Below are 17044 nucleotides of genomic sequence, written 5' to 3'. Positions count from 1 at the left end.
ACCTCCATCTCGATCCCCAGTACCACAGCAACCCCTCCCCCCCCCCATAATGACCCCAGCTCGTTATACCCTGTTTTACTTGACATCAGTCACAAGTGCTCTCAAAAGTGTTAAATTATCACACCATTCAATAGTCCAGAACCTAACCTCATTCCCGCAAGGAGCAGTTTACGAGGGCTAAAAATACGTGAAAGGCGCTAAGGGAAGATATTACAACGCGCATTAGGCTTATTGGCAAAACTAGATGCGACAATGCAACTCACGCTAGAGGAAGCACGCACTGTGCAGTAGTGTGATGCCATATCCCCCCCCTTCGTCAATGACTGAGGGAGACAACATATTCCCTCCCCCCCCAGCTTAAATGAGTGAGAGAGATGACATATCCCCCACATCAGTGAGTGAGGGAGATGACAGTAGTGGGATATGACTCACTGACCGTCCCCTTTTGCTTTTTTCGAGGGACGATCAGTGAGTCGAGTCTTACCTGGGACGCGGTCGGGTCAAGATACCTGCTCCGCAACTAGGGGTGAAGTTAGTGTTGGTGTTTAGCTATGTCTACACATAAGGAGACTGACTCGTATCAATCGCCTTCCCAATGCTGTGTACTGAGATGGAGACTCAGTCACCAGAAGAACTGGCTACTTCCCACGGCACTATTAACATGGACTCTAAAAGCAGGCAGTCAGTCGAGGAGGGTGAGTATCAAGACGCTCTAACAAGGCAACAGAAGAAACGGATAAGACAGGAGGCAAGGCGTAGTGTGGACAGTAATGGTACACTTAACGGAAACGACAAGAGAATGAACGACGCCGAGACTGATGGAGACAAACGGACGGAACGATGTCAGGAAGGTGAGGGTCAGCGGAGATGGAGGCTTCTCTTCCCTGCCTCATGCACGCTGGCCTATCATCAGAAGCTGCTGTGGACAGTCAGACTTGGAAGAGAACACCGCAAGTTCGAGCCCCTGCTGAAGGAAGGTGTAAACAGACCTTACTTAACGGTAGGTTCTATGGAGGCAGTGGAGTATCTTACCCAGCAAGGATATGAAGGAATTGTTATGGAAATACCGGAGGGGAACGAGAAGCTGACGAAGGTAATTATCTACAAATACCCTCAGATTCTAGACCCCGAGTTCATCCTCGACGACCAACGATTTGTGTGGGCCAAGCGTCACCTTATTAAAGGTGAAGCTAGGAGTCAGGTGGTGGCTCTAGTGAGAGGTGAAGTACCCGAGAGAGTGTTCATCACCGGGGCGGGCTACAGGCATGTAGCACAGTATGTGGAAGAGCCCATAATATGCCTGAAATTCTGCAGATGGGGGCATAAATCCTGGAGCTGTCAACATGATCCACGATGTCGTTTCTGCGGAAAGTCTCACTTCTCTAATGTGTGTAGAAACAGACTTAATCTGGGTGAGAAAATAGTTCCCAGATGCTGCAACTGTGGAGGTGTTCACAATGCCAGCTCGGCTGTGTGTAGCAAGAGGCCGAGTATGGATGTTCCCCGACCGGTGAATGTTACAGAGCAGGCAAGAGCTCTTACCCAGACACCGGGAGCACAGCAAAACAGTCTGCCCCAAACAGCGACAGTGAACCGGACGAATGCGTTCTTCTCGAGTCATCTTGAGATGATTTCGGGGCTTTTTTTTAGTGTCCCCGCGGCCCGGTCCTCGACCAGGCCTCCACCCCCAGGAAGCAGCCCGTGACAGCTGACTAACTCCCAGGTACCTATTTACTGCTAGGTAACAGGGGCATTCAGGGTGAAAGAAACTTTGCCTATTTGTTTCTGCCTCGTGCGGGAATCGAACCCGCGCCACAGAATTAAGAGTCCTGCGTGCTATCCACCAGGCTACGAGGCCCCTGCGTGGGTAAAGGAGTCACCTTTACTTCGTCAGGCTCAAGCAACAAGCAGCCACGCCACCACTCAGGACTCTGGCAGTGACTGTAACGGTGAGTGAAGTGGCTACTGTGGCTCAGAAAGAGGGCCATAATGATATGGTCAAGGAGGTGTGGGCTGAACTAAGAAAAGTTGGTGAGTTCCTCCGAAATCTTGGGCAGAGAATCGAGTCCATCGAGGCTAAATTAAACGTTCAGGAGGTCAAGGAAAATCACAAAACGGTGAAGGAAAATCAGGATATAGTGGTTGAGGGCAATAATGAAATATTGAGTGATGAAATGAAGGAAAGTGAAGTGTGTGTGAATGATGGTAGACGTAGTGAAAGGAAGAACCCTATAATTACACATAAAATGAAGGAATCATTTGGGCCAATAATGGACGTCACAGGACTGAAAAAATCTCTTGAGAATCGCAATGTCGCTTTTACTTCTGAACTTGGGAGGAGGTGGGAGATGTTATACACGGTATGGCTATCATTTAGTGAACTTATTGGGGATGACTTAGACAGTGAATTGATTAATAATGGATCACCCTAGACTGAAAGTGTTGTCATGGAATGTTAATGGTTTAAGAAACAGGGTTACAGATGTTCATTGTTATGTGATGGGAAATGATATTGATGTTGTAGCTCTCCAGGAGACAGGGGATAGGAATGAAGGATTATTGAAATTAAATGGCTATAAAGGGTTTCACCTCTTCGCCGCAAGTAACATCAGAGGGATGTCGATTTATGTTAAGATCTCCATACCAGCAGAGTTAGTAGAACCGCCATCAAAAATGCAAGGAATAGAGAGTGTCTGTGTTAAATTATCATTAAGGGAAGGGGAATTTATTGTAGTTAATTTGTATGTATCCAGGAACTGCTTCGACGCTATCTACCTGACTGCATTTATACTAATCCTTCACTGGTCATTGGGGACCTTAATGCTCGGCACACAAGCCTTGGGACAGTGGGTAGTATTAATGCTAATGGGGTCAAGTGGTTACAGTTTCTACAAGATAATCAAGATACCTGTCTCTTGGGAAACAATGAACCAACTCATTTCAAGGAAGGACGGCTTGACTATGCCTGCATTTTAAACTCTCAGGGGATTATGGGGGAGGCTCGGGTTGTTCGGGAACTACTTAGTGACCACTTTGCCTTGAACGTTGAATTACCACTGGGGAAAAAACAAGTCCACTTTCAAAGAAAAAGGCTAAATATTAATAAAGATATGAAAAATTATTTTATTCAAAATATGGGAGATTGGTATACAATCAACAATACAATAATATACACCTGGAAGATACTGGAGGGCCAAGTACCAAATCTACACAGTAAAATAACAACGTACTGGAGTGAACGACATGGAAGAAAATGTAGAATAGAACCAATGAAGAACAGAGGTGCCATAGGCACAATCAGAGAACACTGTATAAACATCAGAGGTCCGCGGTTGTTCAACGTCCTCCCAGCAAGCATAAGAAATATTGCCGGAACAACCGTGGACATTTTCAAGAGGAAACTAGATTTATTCCTCCAAGGAGTGCCGGACCAACCGGGCTGTGGTGGGTATGTGGGCCTGCGGGCCGCTCCAAGCAACAGCCTGGTGGACCAAACTCTCACAAGTCGAGCCTGGCCTCGGGCCGGGCTTGGGGAGTAGAAGAACTCCCAGAACCCCATCAACCAGGTATCAACCAGGTAACACGCCGCTCTGCGTTGATAGTTTTTACGAGGACATGGTCGAGAACATAGATAAATTAGTACAGAGGGAAAATAACGGGGGCAGGAGAAGCAAGACGCATGGACCTAAGAAATTTAAATATTCCAATGATAAGCAAGTTAAGGGGTGGGAGCATGCTACGGAGTGCACATAAAGAATGGTTAAAAAATGGAATGAGGGATGAAGAGAAAAATACAATGTTGGAAGTGGCTAGGGAATGCAGTCAGGTGAGGAAGGAGACGCGGGACAGATACTGGCAAGACTTTGCTCAGTCCACTGGTAATACTAAGAACCTTAAAGACACATGGAGAGCAGTAAATAAAATCAGGGGTTGTAAGCCAAAATTCATTACTCACTCAGATCCAGAGAAGGTTGCTAATGAGTTAGTAGATAAATGGGCAAGTGCTGCTGGTATGGAGTCCTTACCTGCAGACACGAGTCACCATTGAGTCATGGGAAAATATTAGAAATGGAGTAACTTTATGTGCTTTAAATACAAGATCTATAGCGTGCACTGAGATAACTCACGATGAGCTACTAGATGCTATAAAAAGTGGCAGCTCTACTGCTCCGGGAAAAGATGGAGTAATGTATGACATTCTTAATAATTTAACCGGTATGAAACCTAGTCCCTTACTTGATTTGTTTAATATGAGTTATAGAGAGGGAAAGTTACCAAGAAAATGGAAAGAGGCTGTCATCATTCCTATCCCTAAGTCAAACGGAGGCTACAGACCTGTCTCCTTAATATCCTGCTTTTGTAAAATGATGGAAAGGATTTTGTTAAATAGGCTACTCTACCTTGTAGGTGATAACATGTCCAGTAATCTCTTTGGTTTTATCAAAGGCAAAAGTACTGCTGATTGTCTCTTAAAGTGTTTGTCTAATGTGGATGACAATTGTAGAGTTTTTGTTGATCTACAACGAGCATTTGATAAAGCCAATGGGGAAGTAATCTTATACGAATTAGCCAACCTGGGAATAATGGAGATTGCTACACTGGATAAGGGATTATCTACAAGGCAGAAAAGGTCAGGTGTATTACCAGGGATACATATCTGAGGAACGGAGGTTTCAGTTAGGTACCCCACAAGGGGGAGTATTAAGTCCCACCTAATTCAATGTATTAATGAACAGATTAGCATCAGAGATGTATCCTCCAGGGGTCACGACGATCATATATGCTGATGACATTCTTATACAAGGCACTTCTGGGAACAAAATTCAAACTGCTCTTAACATACTTGGTACAACCTGTCACAAGTTAGGCTTAGTTATAAATGCAGATAAAACCAAATATGAGTATAGGAAACGAAGAAATATAACAATTACTCTAAATGGTGTGGAACTGAGCCGTGTTCAGAAGTACAAGTATCTGGGCATGTATGTCGGATACACATGTGAGAGTAAAAATGCTGAAATAAATCATATCAGCACCTTATGTAAAGCCCGTCTGCATCCTCTAAAAGCACTGACTTTTTCTGGTAAACGTGTTGGGGTACCTATCATGCGGATGTTATACATAAGCACTGTTCGGTCCCTGATAGAATACGCAGCACCCGTATTGTCTTACACTGGCCAAGGCAGAATTCAAAAAATAGAGCTGATACAGAACGAGGCTCTGAGGATTATTCTTGGATGTCAAAGAAATGCAATGATTGAAATAATGAGAATGGAATTAAATTTACAGTGTGTGTGTGATAGAGTCCGTGACATTAACACTAGAGTATCTATTCGTTTCATGCGGAGAAAAGGAGGGGATAAGCTGTTTGAGAGCGTTCAGACCTGCCTGAGTGACGTACACACTTCCAGGAAACTGAGGGAGACACGCTACACGAGGGGATAAGCTCATGACCTCAGGGAATACGATGTACTTGACTGCTGTAAACCATCTCGACAGTGTAATATGTCTGCTCCCTGGAAAGTACAGAAAATAGACGTCGAAATTGTACCCCTCAAGGTGAAAAAGATTCATCATGAACCGGGACAATTACGGTGTTTGTATGGAAGCATGATATCTCGGTTACCAAGAGGCAACAGTTTACATGTATATTGCGACGGGTCGGTGGCGGAGGATGGCAGGGCAGGGTGTGGTGTCCTAATAAGGGAATATACGGAGTTTGGGACTGTGGGCAGGGTAATTGAACTCCGGCTTAGTAATTATATATCATCCACACAAGCTGAACTGCAGGCCATTCTGGCGTGTTTGGAGGAAGTACGTCATGACGACAAAAATGTTTTTGTATTTGTCGATAGCCGAGGAGCACTGGAGTCCTTAAACAGTCGAAACCCAGTCTTCATGTCTATAGTTGAGGATTGTAAGAGAAGAATAACTGAGATACAGCTAAAAGGTCATAGTGTGAAATTCATGTGGATTCCATCTCATGTTGGAATAGTGCTCAACGAGGTGGCGGATGACTTGGCCAAACGTGCCACATCAAAACCACAAGTTGACATTGAATGTGAATTCACAATGAGACAAATAAGAAGCAAAATCAGAAATATTCAGGTACAGGCAGGAGTGGAGAGGAGAGAGATAATGTATGAGAGAAGTCAAACCATGCAACACTACATGTATGTGAGTCAAAACACCCATTTCACTTATGGTAAAAGGAGAAATGCTTGGAGTGACTCTGTGTACATGCGGCTCAGGCTTGGGTACAAATATTACTGGGAATATGGGATAGACGTTCGTGATAATGACACAAGGTGTAAACTATGTGGTATATTAAGGTCTCACACCCTTGCCCATTATGTTCTTGATTGTCCGTTGATTAATGTATATAGAAACACTGAGATAAGGACTGTTCCTGAACAAATAGCCTGGATGTGTCACAACGGAAAGGTTGATGATATTCTTGAGAGATATAAGAATTTTGCACCAAGACTGTAATATTTTGTTGAATTATCTGCATGTCTCTTGCAAATTGTCTATACAGTATACCTAGGTCATAAAAGTATTTGTGTGTACGTCTGATACCATACTACTTGTGAAGTAGGAAATGTATATGTTTACCTCTCAGAATGTTTGGTAATATGTTTATTGTTTGTGATGTGCGTCTATGTATGTATTAACACGTTGTACTGAACGGGGTGAGAATAGCTTGAGCTACCTCATCCCTTTGTGTGTATTTTACCTCAATAAACTTATTTCAATTTCAATTTCAATCAGTGAGTCGTGTCTTTTTCGTTACCCCGACGGGGCTCCGCTCCCATCCTCAAGGGGACGGGCAATAAGTCGTCTCCAGGTCTTAGCATTTCGCTCAAGGGGATTAAAAAGCCGGTCTATGAGTCGTGTGTTTTGCGTCACCTCTGTGACCCTGAAACCTAATGTAGAATATTGTCATCACTAGTCTATTTTAAATCTCCTATTTATTTCCAATCTATGTTAACCAGAACGTCAACTGTCGCTATTAAATGAACTTCAGTAGGTCTGTTCCCAAATTAATATCCCATTTTTTCTCCACTTATATGCATCAATAATGTAACTTCATTAATATTCAGAAGGTCCTATTTATTCCTCTGACTTATCTAGAAGCTTTATATTTAGTGTCCGGCAAAGGATCGTTTATTGAGCATAGGAATGTATGAAATCCATTCCTATGAAACAAAGGGGAGCAACACAGAGCGTGAACTAACATGTATCTCGGCGTTCACCCCTGTTACCGAACGAGTATTTACCCAGGTCTTTTTCCTAAATCTAAAACTTATCCAATTTATACCCATTGTTTCGTGTTCTGTCTCGTGGTTAAACTTTTAATAGGCTATTAATATTCCCCTTTGTCATGTCCATTCTCTCACACCTCTATCATGTCACCCTCATCTCACATTCGCACAAAATCATACCCCCCACACCTCACTGTAGCAAATAACAAATCAAAATACTCATCCAGTGTACATAAATATGAACTACATTGAGTAGAAGCGGTTTCTCATGTTTTGAAATAGGCCTTCTGCAGTTACCTTCATTCTGATATTCTAATCCCTATTCCAGTTTGATCCACCAATAGCGTGCGTTGCTTAAAAACATAACGTTACAAGCGGTTCCAAAGAAGGACCCAGTCTCTCGTTAGCACATTCCTTAATCTCTACTGTTCTCTGCAAGTAACATCACGGGCTATGTCATGATGCCTTGTAACCACTCATATCTGGCTCATTGTTCATATTTTTTTGTTATTCAGTTAATCAGCCCTATCAAATCATCCTAGCCTAACCTATTATAAACAAACAAATACATTCTACAGACCCTTGTTGTTTAGCGACGTCACAAAAGCTGCCTCAGTATAGGGATAGAGTGTGGTCAGCCATTAACAGATAAGTATTCAGGCTCAGCTGCAGCCCGACTCTTCAACTATGAGTGACGTTATAAAGATGCGCAATGAGGTCCTAGAATGCTACTTATCTGTGTAGTCTATTTAATGTTATTATTTAAAAATGGATAGACCCTCCATCCCCCCACCTAACCTAACTTCTTCAAAAACTAAAATAGCGACCCAAATGTCGTACCGCAATTTATGCAGAATCGTACATCTGGCATGAAAGCTGTCCTCACATCCATCCGCCCAAATGTCGAACCGCAATTAAACCATCTTGCAACACAGCTGGATGCTAGCCACTATATTCATTGGCTAATCATTTCTAGACCTCGAAAATCCCAAACTTCCTACACAAATCGCCTAACTTGTTTCTAAACCAATAGTCAGAAATACAAGCATACATACCTACACATACTCCACAACCCATATATTCATAGATGTATTTTATGCCATATATAATCAGATGTAATTTATGCCATATGAATCCCTAAAATGTATTAAGAACAAGATTTCAGTAACCCCACAGCTCATTCACATCAAGTAATCTGAATTATTTGTACTGTTAATTTATATTAATGCATGCCAAATCAGCAAGGTGACCATATTATTCAAGCAAGTCCAAATATTATTAAATACCCTATAATATTCAAACATATCCAATACTGTAATTACATAAATATATACCCAACCTTCATACTATTGATATGGATAAAGCAGGGTGTATGTGTCCCATTTAAATAAATATATTACTAATTAAAGGCTAAGGTTGTGATAAGGCGCACTAAAATATAATAATTTAACATCATTATGAACAAAATGCAACACGTATACTTACACTAAAAATACACAAAATCAAAAACACACATTATAAAACACATGCACATATACACTCATTATAGCATATACACACAAAGCATTTCCACACAAATATTCCACTTACATAGAAAATACAACATTTACACTCCAAATATGCAATTTATGCACAAAATATATTTTTTACACACAAAATATGTCATTAACACACAAAATATGTCATTTATAGACAAAATATGTCATTTATAGACAAAATATGTCATTTATAGACAAAATATGTCATTTATAGACAAAATATGTCATTTACCTACGAAATATGTCAGTTGCACACAAAAATATAGCATTTACACATATATTGCATGTACACTCAAAGTATAACATTTACACAAATTATGACATTTGCATAAATATAGCAAATTGCTTATACATTTAGACAATCAAAAATGCACTTTCACTAAAATTACACAATATCACAAACATAATTTTCACAAAATACCCACACATCATCTCACAAACCAAAATACACTTTCACACTTGCACATGAAGATCTATTTTTTTTTCGGATTACATATACAGAACTTAAACAAATACACAATTTGCACACAAAAATACAGTTGCATCAGTTCCACTTCAGCATATTAAAAACACAACTTGCAGAAATACACTATTCGCACAACTGTAAAACATGGGCAATTCTTGCACAAATTGTGTAATTATTTCACATCTTTCCAGAATTATTACAAGCAAACTTGCCATATAATTATACAACTTGCACAATGACAATCAATACACAAAGGTATAAATACACAATTCGTCCATATATAATTACACAACATGCGCAGTTAATAAACGACTTGCACAATTTTTACACATCTCTCATAATTATTATTACACAAATTGCACAAATACATAGCTAGCATAAATAGATACAATACATAACTAGCCCAAATATGTAAATACACAACCAGCACACATACACAATTCACACAACTACAGTTATGACATATACACAATTATTAAACAACTTGCACAAAAATATAATCAATACACAACTAGCCTAAATATGAACACAACTGCTCAATTCCACAAATACACATTCAAAAACATGTACAATTAATACACAACTTGCACAAACAATACACATTTTGTGGGAATATAATCAATACATAATTGCAGTCATCATACAACGTATACAAAATACATAACCTGCACAAATTAATACACAACTTGCACAAGTATAAGAATTATGCTATTTGTACAAATACAACCAACTAGGCCAAACAATACACAATTTGCATGATATTTTTTCTAGGTATGTTTAGGACGTTATTTATAATATGCTGAGTTTGACCAGTTTCAAATTTCACCCCCAAAAGTTTCACAATCCAAGTTTCACCCCCCCCTCCCCCCCCTCTCCCCTCCCCAAGTCAGAATTTCGCATAAATGAATGATACGTCTGACATCCTATGAGCTCAATATAAAAACATACATTTTCCATTAATGTTTCAACATTATTAGTGCTAGACAATTCATCTAACATATGTTCATTGTTTTTAATACCATATTAATGCACCGTTGTTACATCTTCTTCAATCATGTCACCCATATATATTTAGGCAAACCATCCAACAGACTTATTGGTTCTTGCCTTAATTATGTTAGGGACAGGTGGAGGGGTAGGCGAAGTTAGTAATTTCTATGATAATTTAATCAAATTTACTCTATCCTATCAAAAATGCAACCAATTAGAACCTAAATTCATCTATATCTATCAAAAATTAAACTTATACTAGACAAATTTAATCAAATTCAACCTTGCAAAAGTTAAACTAACTAAATATGAGCATCACATATCCCCATATACAAGCCTATGTCACCTCCGTCTATACATTACATAAGTTAGCTTTAGCTCGAACCTCAAATAAGTAAATTTACACTATTTTATGAACATGCTGGATCATTACCTCTAAGATGTTATAAATCCTATATATACAACCTCACCTAACAGGTGAGAGGTCAAATAACAGATAATGATGAAGAGATGAGTAGTATTTTTAATAAATATTTTATATCTGTATTTACTAAAGAGGAACTTGACAATATGCCTTCAGCCGAACAAGTATATGTGGGTGGGGACGAGGACAGGTTGACGAGTTTAGCAGTACCAAACAGACTTAACTCCACTATCCATATGCCTCTCTGCTCGTGGACAACTTAACGCTCTACTCCCGTCCTCAGTATGTCCATATCCTTCTTTATTTCTACTCGGCACAGTTGTATTCGCCTTCCGACTCTTAATTTCAGCAGTCTGGGCTCTACTCAGGTCCGCTCTCTTCACATGATTCTACTTTGGCTGGGTCATCTTCACTTTTGACCTCACCGAAACTTCATTTTCCTGGGCTGGACCTTCATCAAACAACCACGCTATATCTATGTCGATATCTTCTACCGGCTGAATTGACACTGTCTCATCTTCTCCAGCGTCTTCCTTGTTGGCCACTTCTGCCTTCGTCACTACCGAGACAGGCTTTTCAATGGCTTGGCGGTCTCCTGACGCATCTCCTCGGATGTCAGTCAGGTTCGCACTCTCAGGTGTCCCACCCGTGCCGTGGCCTTCTGGGCACTCCTCTGGCACAGTCTCCGCCGTGATTCTTGGCAACACCTTCGTCCCGCACAAGTCATTCCCCAGGATCACTTGGACTCCTGGAATAGGTATGTCGGGGTATACTCCCAACATCACCTCTGCCGACACATATTCCGACCTTAGCTGGACAGCACATACGGGCATGTCACTCTCAGACAATAACTCATATACCCTCATCTTACTCCTGCCAGCTAACCGTCGATCACTCCCAATCAGGCTTCTCGTAATCAAGCTTACGTAATCAAGCTGATTAGCTCCGGTATCTCTTAAAATACAAACTTTTACTTCAGGTTGGCCTCTTATACTGATCCAACCTTTACTCATGAACGGACTATACCTCTCGTTCACTAAGTTCACCTTCTGTGGTTTATCTTGGAACACATTAGTATATTTATTTCGGGGGTCACACATGGCCAGGGTCACAACTCTTTTGCCCTGCCTACGATCTTGCATCACGTGACCTAACCTGTTACATTGGTAACATCTCATCTGGGAAAAGTTTCTTCTATATGTACCAGAGTATCTCTGACTTTGTCCACTCGCATGAGAGTTCCTCGGGCCAGGCATACTACCTGCACTCTGTGGGGCTTTACTGGACTCTTGATTTCCTGGATCACGATTAGTTTCTCGTTTAGCTCCTCCATCCTCACTTTCAGACGAAGTGCGCGACCTACTCTACTGAGTTTTAGGGTACTCACGTTTATCTGGCCATTTATCAAAATTCTTCTCACCCCAGACTCCTCTGGGTCTTTCATAATTTCTTCCTCACCAGACTCCACTGGATCTGCCATTGTTGCGTCTCACCTCATTTTTCACTCTGTTCTTCCTCAAGCTCTTGTATGCTTCAGTAATCATATTTGCCCTATCTGCGGCCTCTTTCACCTCCTTTACCCCTGCTTCTTGGATCTTGAACTTTGTTTCGGGATGCATCATTTCTAAGATCTTCTCCATGACCATCAATTGCTTCAGGTCAGCGTAAGATCCAACTCCGGCAGCCTTAATCCATTTTGGAATCGTCTTTCCAGATCCCTTGCCGTCTCAGCAAAGGTACATGCTCCGACCTTCACCATCTCTCTGAAGCGCTTCCTATAAGCTTCTGGGGTTAACTGAAACGAGCGCAGTATGCTGCTCTTTACTGTGGCATAATCCTGGCACTCTTCTAGTGACAATTGGGTGTATGCCTCCCTGGCTGCACCGGTCAATCTTAACTGGACCAGCTGGGCCCATCCCTCCTGTGGCCACTCCTTGATGCTGGCTACCTTTTCAAAGTGTTCAAAAAAGCTCTCTGCCTCTTCGGGCACAAACAAGGGAATGTCCTTCTCCCTAACCTTAACATCTGGTGAGTGTGATACCTGGGTGGTGCTCTCTGGCAACCCATGTTCAATCCTTTGTTCAGCCAAGGTTCTATTCGCTTCTATTTGCATTTGTTTCGTTCTCTTTCTTTTTCGACCTGGGCTTTTTCTTTCTCCACCGAGTCTTGCTTTCTCTTTTTCTTGCTCCATCTCTAGTCTTGCTTTCTCTTTTTCTACCTCCAGTCTGGTTTTCTCTTTTTCTACTTTCAGCCTGGCTTTCTCTTTTTCCTTCTCGGCTTCCTTTTTCATCTGGAGTTCTAATTTAATCTTTTCCAGCTGGAACTGTCTCTCCACACGCTGCATCTGGAGCTCTAACTGGAATCTCTCCAAGCTCCCATTCCGGCTACTCCTGCTACTGCGGCTACTCTTGCTGCTCCTACTCGATCCCTGGGATCTCACTTCATCCTGCCCATCATCCTCCTTTCCACTTTCAGCTCCTTTCTGGGCTACTTGTTCTGCCGCTTCACTCTTGGCTCTCAACTGCCTCAGGATCTCATCCCTCATCCCAGCTACTTTAGATGCTTTCAACCTAATGCCCCATTTTTTGCTATTTGTTTTAATTGATCCCTCGTGCAACCTTCCAAGTCCTCAGGCTTGCCTGACTCCACAAACGTTTGCACCTTATCCATCTTTGTCCTGTGAGTCTTCCCAAAAGAGAGAATATACACCTGAAAAAAAAAACTGTGACACCTGCAGTCACACAGTGTATCTATTTCAACAAGGGGTGTACGTCGGAAGACCTTACCTTTAAAGAACACAATAAAGTAGCCGTCACAACTGCAAGAAAAATGACAGGTTGGATAACAAGAACTTTTCACACTAGAGATGCTATACCGATGATGACACTTTTCAAAACGCTTGTGCTCTCTAGAGTGGAGTACTGCTGCACAATGACAGCCCCTTTCAAAGCTGGAGAAATTGCCGACCTGGAGAGCGTGCAGAGATCCTATACTGCTAGAATTCACTCAGTAAAACACCTAAACTATTGCGACCGACTAAAGAGCCTAAATCTGTACTCCCTTGAGCGCAGGTGGGAGAGATATATAATAATTTACACGTGGAAAATGTTAGAGGGGCTGGTCCCAAACCTGCACACAGAAATAACATCACATGAGACCAGAAGACATGGCAGGATGTGCAGAATACCCCCGTTGAAAAGCGGAGGTGCAACAGGTACTCTGAGAGAGAACTCTATCATCATCAGAGGCCCGAGACTGTTCAACACGCTTCCGCTACACATAAGGGGCATAACTGGCCGACCCCTCACAGTGTTCAAGAGAGAACTGGATAAGCACCTCCAAAGGATACCTGATCAACCAGGCAGTGACTCATACGTCAGGCTGCGAGCAGCCGCGTCCAACAACCCGGTTGATCAGTCCAGCAACCAAGAGGCCTGGTCGACGACCGGGCCGCGGGGACGCTAAGCCCCGGAAGCACCTCAAGGTAACCTCAAGGTAAGGTACGAATCCACTCTTGGACAGGGTGTGGGTGTGTCAGTTCACTCTCCCGGACACAGGCCCCCAATTTCTTATATTGTGGGTTGGTGGTGTTGTCGTTGTTGATCCTTCTTTCTGGACAACCCAACCCACAACTCGGTAGAGTGTTTATACTTTACCAGGAGATCACGCTGGGCGCTTCTGGTTCTTGAAGAGGGGCTCAACGTCACACATTTAGGGGACACAGCTCCAATACTTAGCCTCGTTGTCACGTGCACACACCCACTCGAGCCGCTGTGACTCCCCACTCTCTCCTTATGTGATATGATCTCCTCAATCCCCTTTGACTTGTTAGTTTTCTGTTCTACCCTGTCCACAGCTGTGGTTCTTGGTTCTCTCTCTCTCCTTCTCTACTACTTCCTGGGAAGCCTCACTAGGACAAGGGCAAACTCCAGCAAATTTGAATATATTTACTGGACAAAGCACATACAATACATACACATAATAATAATAATAATGAATCCTACACTCTATACTATTTCAGTCAGGTTGCACTCCAACACCATCAGAACTCTATCAAACGCTTATCAAGTGGTATCCTATCTCCTGATTCATCACCTAATATTACCAACCTCCTCAAGTAGGTCAAGTCTAATAATACAATGTTGCGCTACCAGCAAGGGAATATACATCTGTAAACATGTGCAAGGAAAATTGGCGTATGAATGCAATAACATATATATCAGTATAAATGTTCCTCGATATACAACAATGATCCATCGATCACCCTATCAGTCCTAGAACACATACAACTGTAGGTAATCCATCCTACGACTGTAACTCTATACTTCAGTATAAACACTCCTCGGCACAAGAATGGCAAACAATCCCTCACCTTTCACTGCGTCTTGCACGCTAATGACAACCAAACACTCTATCAACTCCCTACAAGTAATCATTTAGAACTTCCCTTCCACCTCTGGAAGTTCACTACCCTGATCTCTTCAGGTTCTTCCGGGTTTAACTACCAGGATCCTCTGCGGCTCCTCCAGGCTGCTACACCATGAAGTTTTCCTTGGGCAAATATGGTGCTTCACCACCTCTACAGAAGCACGTGACACTCCTCTTCACTGCTTCTCCTCACAGCTCGAGGTCCTCTGCTCCACTACCTTGGAGTCTCATCAACAACTCCCTCTGTGCTGGCTTCGAAGTTCTCAGCAACTTCTTCCCCAAAGACTAACCACAGATTGTCTAGTCGAGGGCGCCCTCCCCTCTGACGGAGTCTGGTCAGGGCGCTCCCACAGCCCACGAAAATGTCTCTGCGCAGCTTGACAAACTCTCCTCGCCGTCCAGGACTTGAGAACACAACGTTCCCAGCTCGATACCACAGCTGGCACGTCTGCACACTTTTCTTCTCTTGGAGATATATCACTAGGGGTTCCTTTCTAACGGGAGCTCAACTGGAGCACAGCTTCTCCTTGCAATGTCTGGTACTCAAGTGAGGGTCAAAGCCCTCCAGAAGCGAGCCTCACACCTCCAGCAAATTATCCACATCTCCTAACCAGTCATTTATCTATTTTCTTATTTACTGCCCATAATCTCAAATTGTTTATCAAATCCAACCAGCTCTTTTACATCTGTGTCTTCACCTCTATATTTACTAGACCTTCTAGTCAGGTCAGGCTTGATAGAATAATTCTCAAAGGGGAGACTCGTTTCTCGGCTGCCTGGGATCATAACATGTATAGAAATGCGTGAAACATATATAGAAGAGGGTGAAGTATGTATAGAATGTGCGTGAAGCATGTATAGAAGTGCGTGTGGTATGTATAGAAGTGCGTGTGGTATGTATAGATGCACGTGAGGCATGTATAGATATGCGTGAGGCATGTATAGATATGCGTGAGGCAAGCATAGATGTGTGTGAAGCATGTATAGATGTGTGTGAAGAATGTATAAATGTGCGTGAGACATGTATAGATGTGCGTGAAGAATGTATAGAAATGCGTGATCTATGTATAGATGTCCCTGAATATGTATATATGTCCCAGAAGCATGTATAGAGGTGCGTGAAGCATGTATAGAAGTGCGTGAAGCATGTATAGAAGTGCGTGAAGCATGTATAGAAGTGCATGAAGCATGTATAGAAGTGCGTGAAGCATGTATAAAAGTGCGTGAAGCATGTATAGAAGTGCGTGAAGCATGTATAGAAGTGCGTGAAGCATGTATAGATGTGCGTGAGGCATTTATAGAAGAGTGAGAGGCATGTATAATGTGCGTGAGGCATGTATAGAAGTGCGTGAAGCATGTATAGATGTGCGTGAGGCATTTATAGAAGAGTGAGAGGCATGTATAATGTGCGTGAGGCATGTATAGGTGTGCGTGAAGCATATATCGAAGTGTGTGAGGCATGAATATATGTGCATGAAGCATGTATAGATGTGCGTAGTGCATGTTTACATGTGTGTGATGCATGTATAAATGTGCGTGAGACATGTATACAAATGCGTGAGGCATGTATAGATGTGCATGAAGCATGTATAAATGTGCGTGAAGTATGCATAGAGGTACGGGAAGCATGTATAGATGTGCGTGAGGCATTAATTGATGTGTATGTAGCATGTTTTGATGTCCGTGGGGCATGTATAGAAGTGTGCGAGTCATGTATGGATATGCGTGAAGCATGTATAGAGGTCTTTGAAGCATGTACATAAGTGCCTTAAACATGTTTACGTGTGCCTGAAGCAAGTATAGAGGAGCGTGAAGCATGTATACATGTGTATACAGGATGTATAAATTGTGTGTGACGCAAGCATAGAGGTGCGTGTAGCATGTATGGATGTGCGTGAAGCATGTATAAAAGTGAATGAAGAATGTACAGAGG

The 17044-nt window shown here is 42.3% G+C and overlaps 1 protein-coding gene across 1 annotated transcript in view; it reads left to right on the top strand.

Moving 5' to 3' along the window:
• The first annotated feature begins 610 nt into the window (after positions 1–610).
• The window catches only part of LOC138365631 (uncharacterized), a 40380-nt gene continuing 23946 nt past the window's right edge, over positions 611–17044 (top strand). The window contains exon 1 of the mRNA XM_069326113.1: positions 611–695. Coding sequence (XP_069182214.1) covers positions 611–695 — 85 coding nt within the window. The remainder of the gene's footprint in view (positions 696–17044) is intronic.

Source organism: Procambarus clarkii, chromosome 17, assembly GCF_040958095.1.
Source record: "Procambarus clarkii isolate CNS0578487 chromosome 17, FALCON_Pclarkii_2.0, whole genome shotgun sequence".
In the NCBI taxonomy this organism is placed as follows: domain Eukaryota; kingdom Metazoa; phylum Arthropoda; class Malacostraca; order Decapoda; family Cambaridae; genus Procambarus; species Procambarus clarkii.
This window is presented reverse-complemented; position numbering and strand designations above follow the sequence as displayed.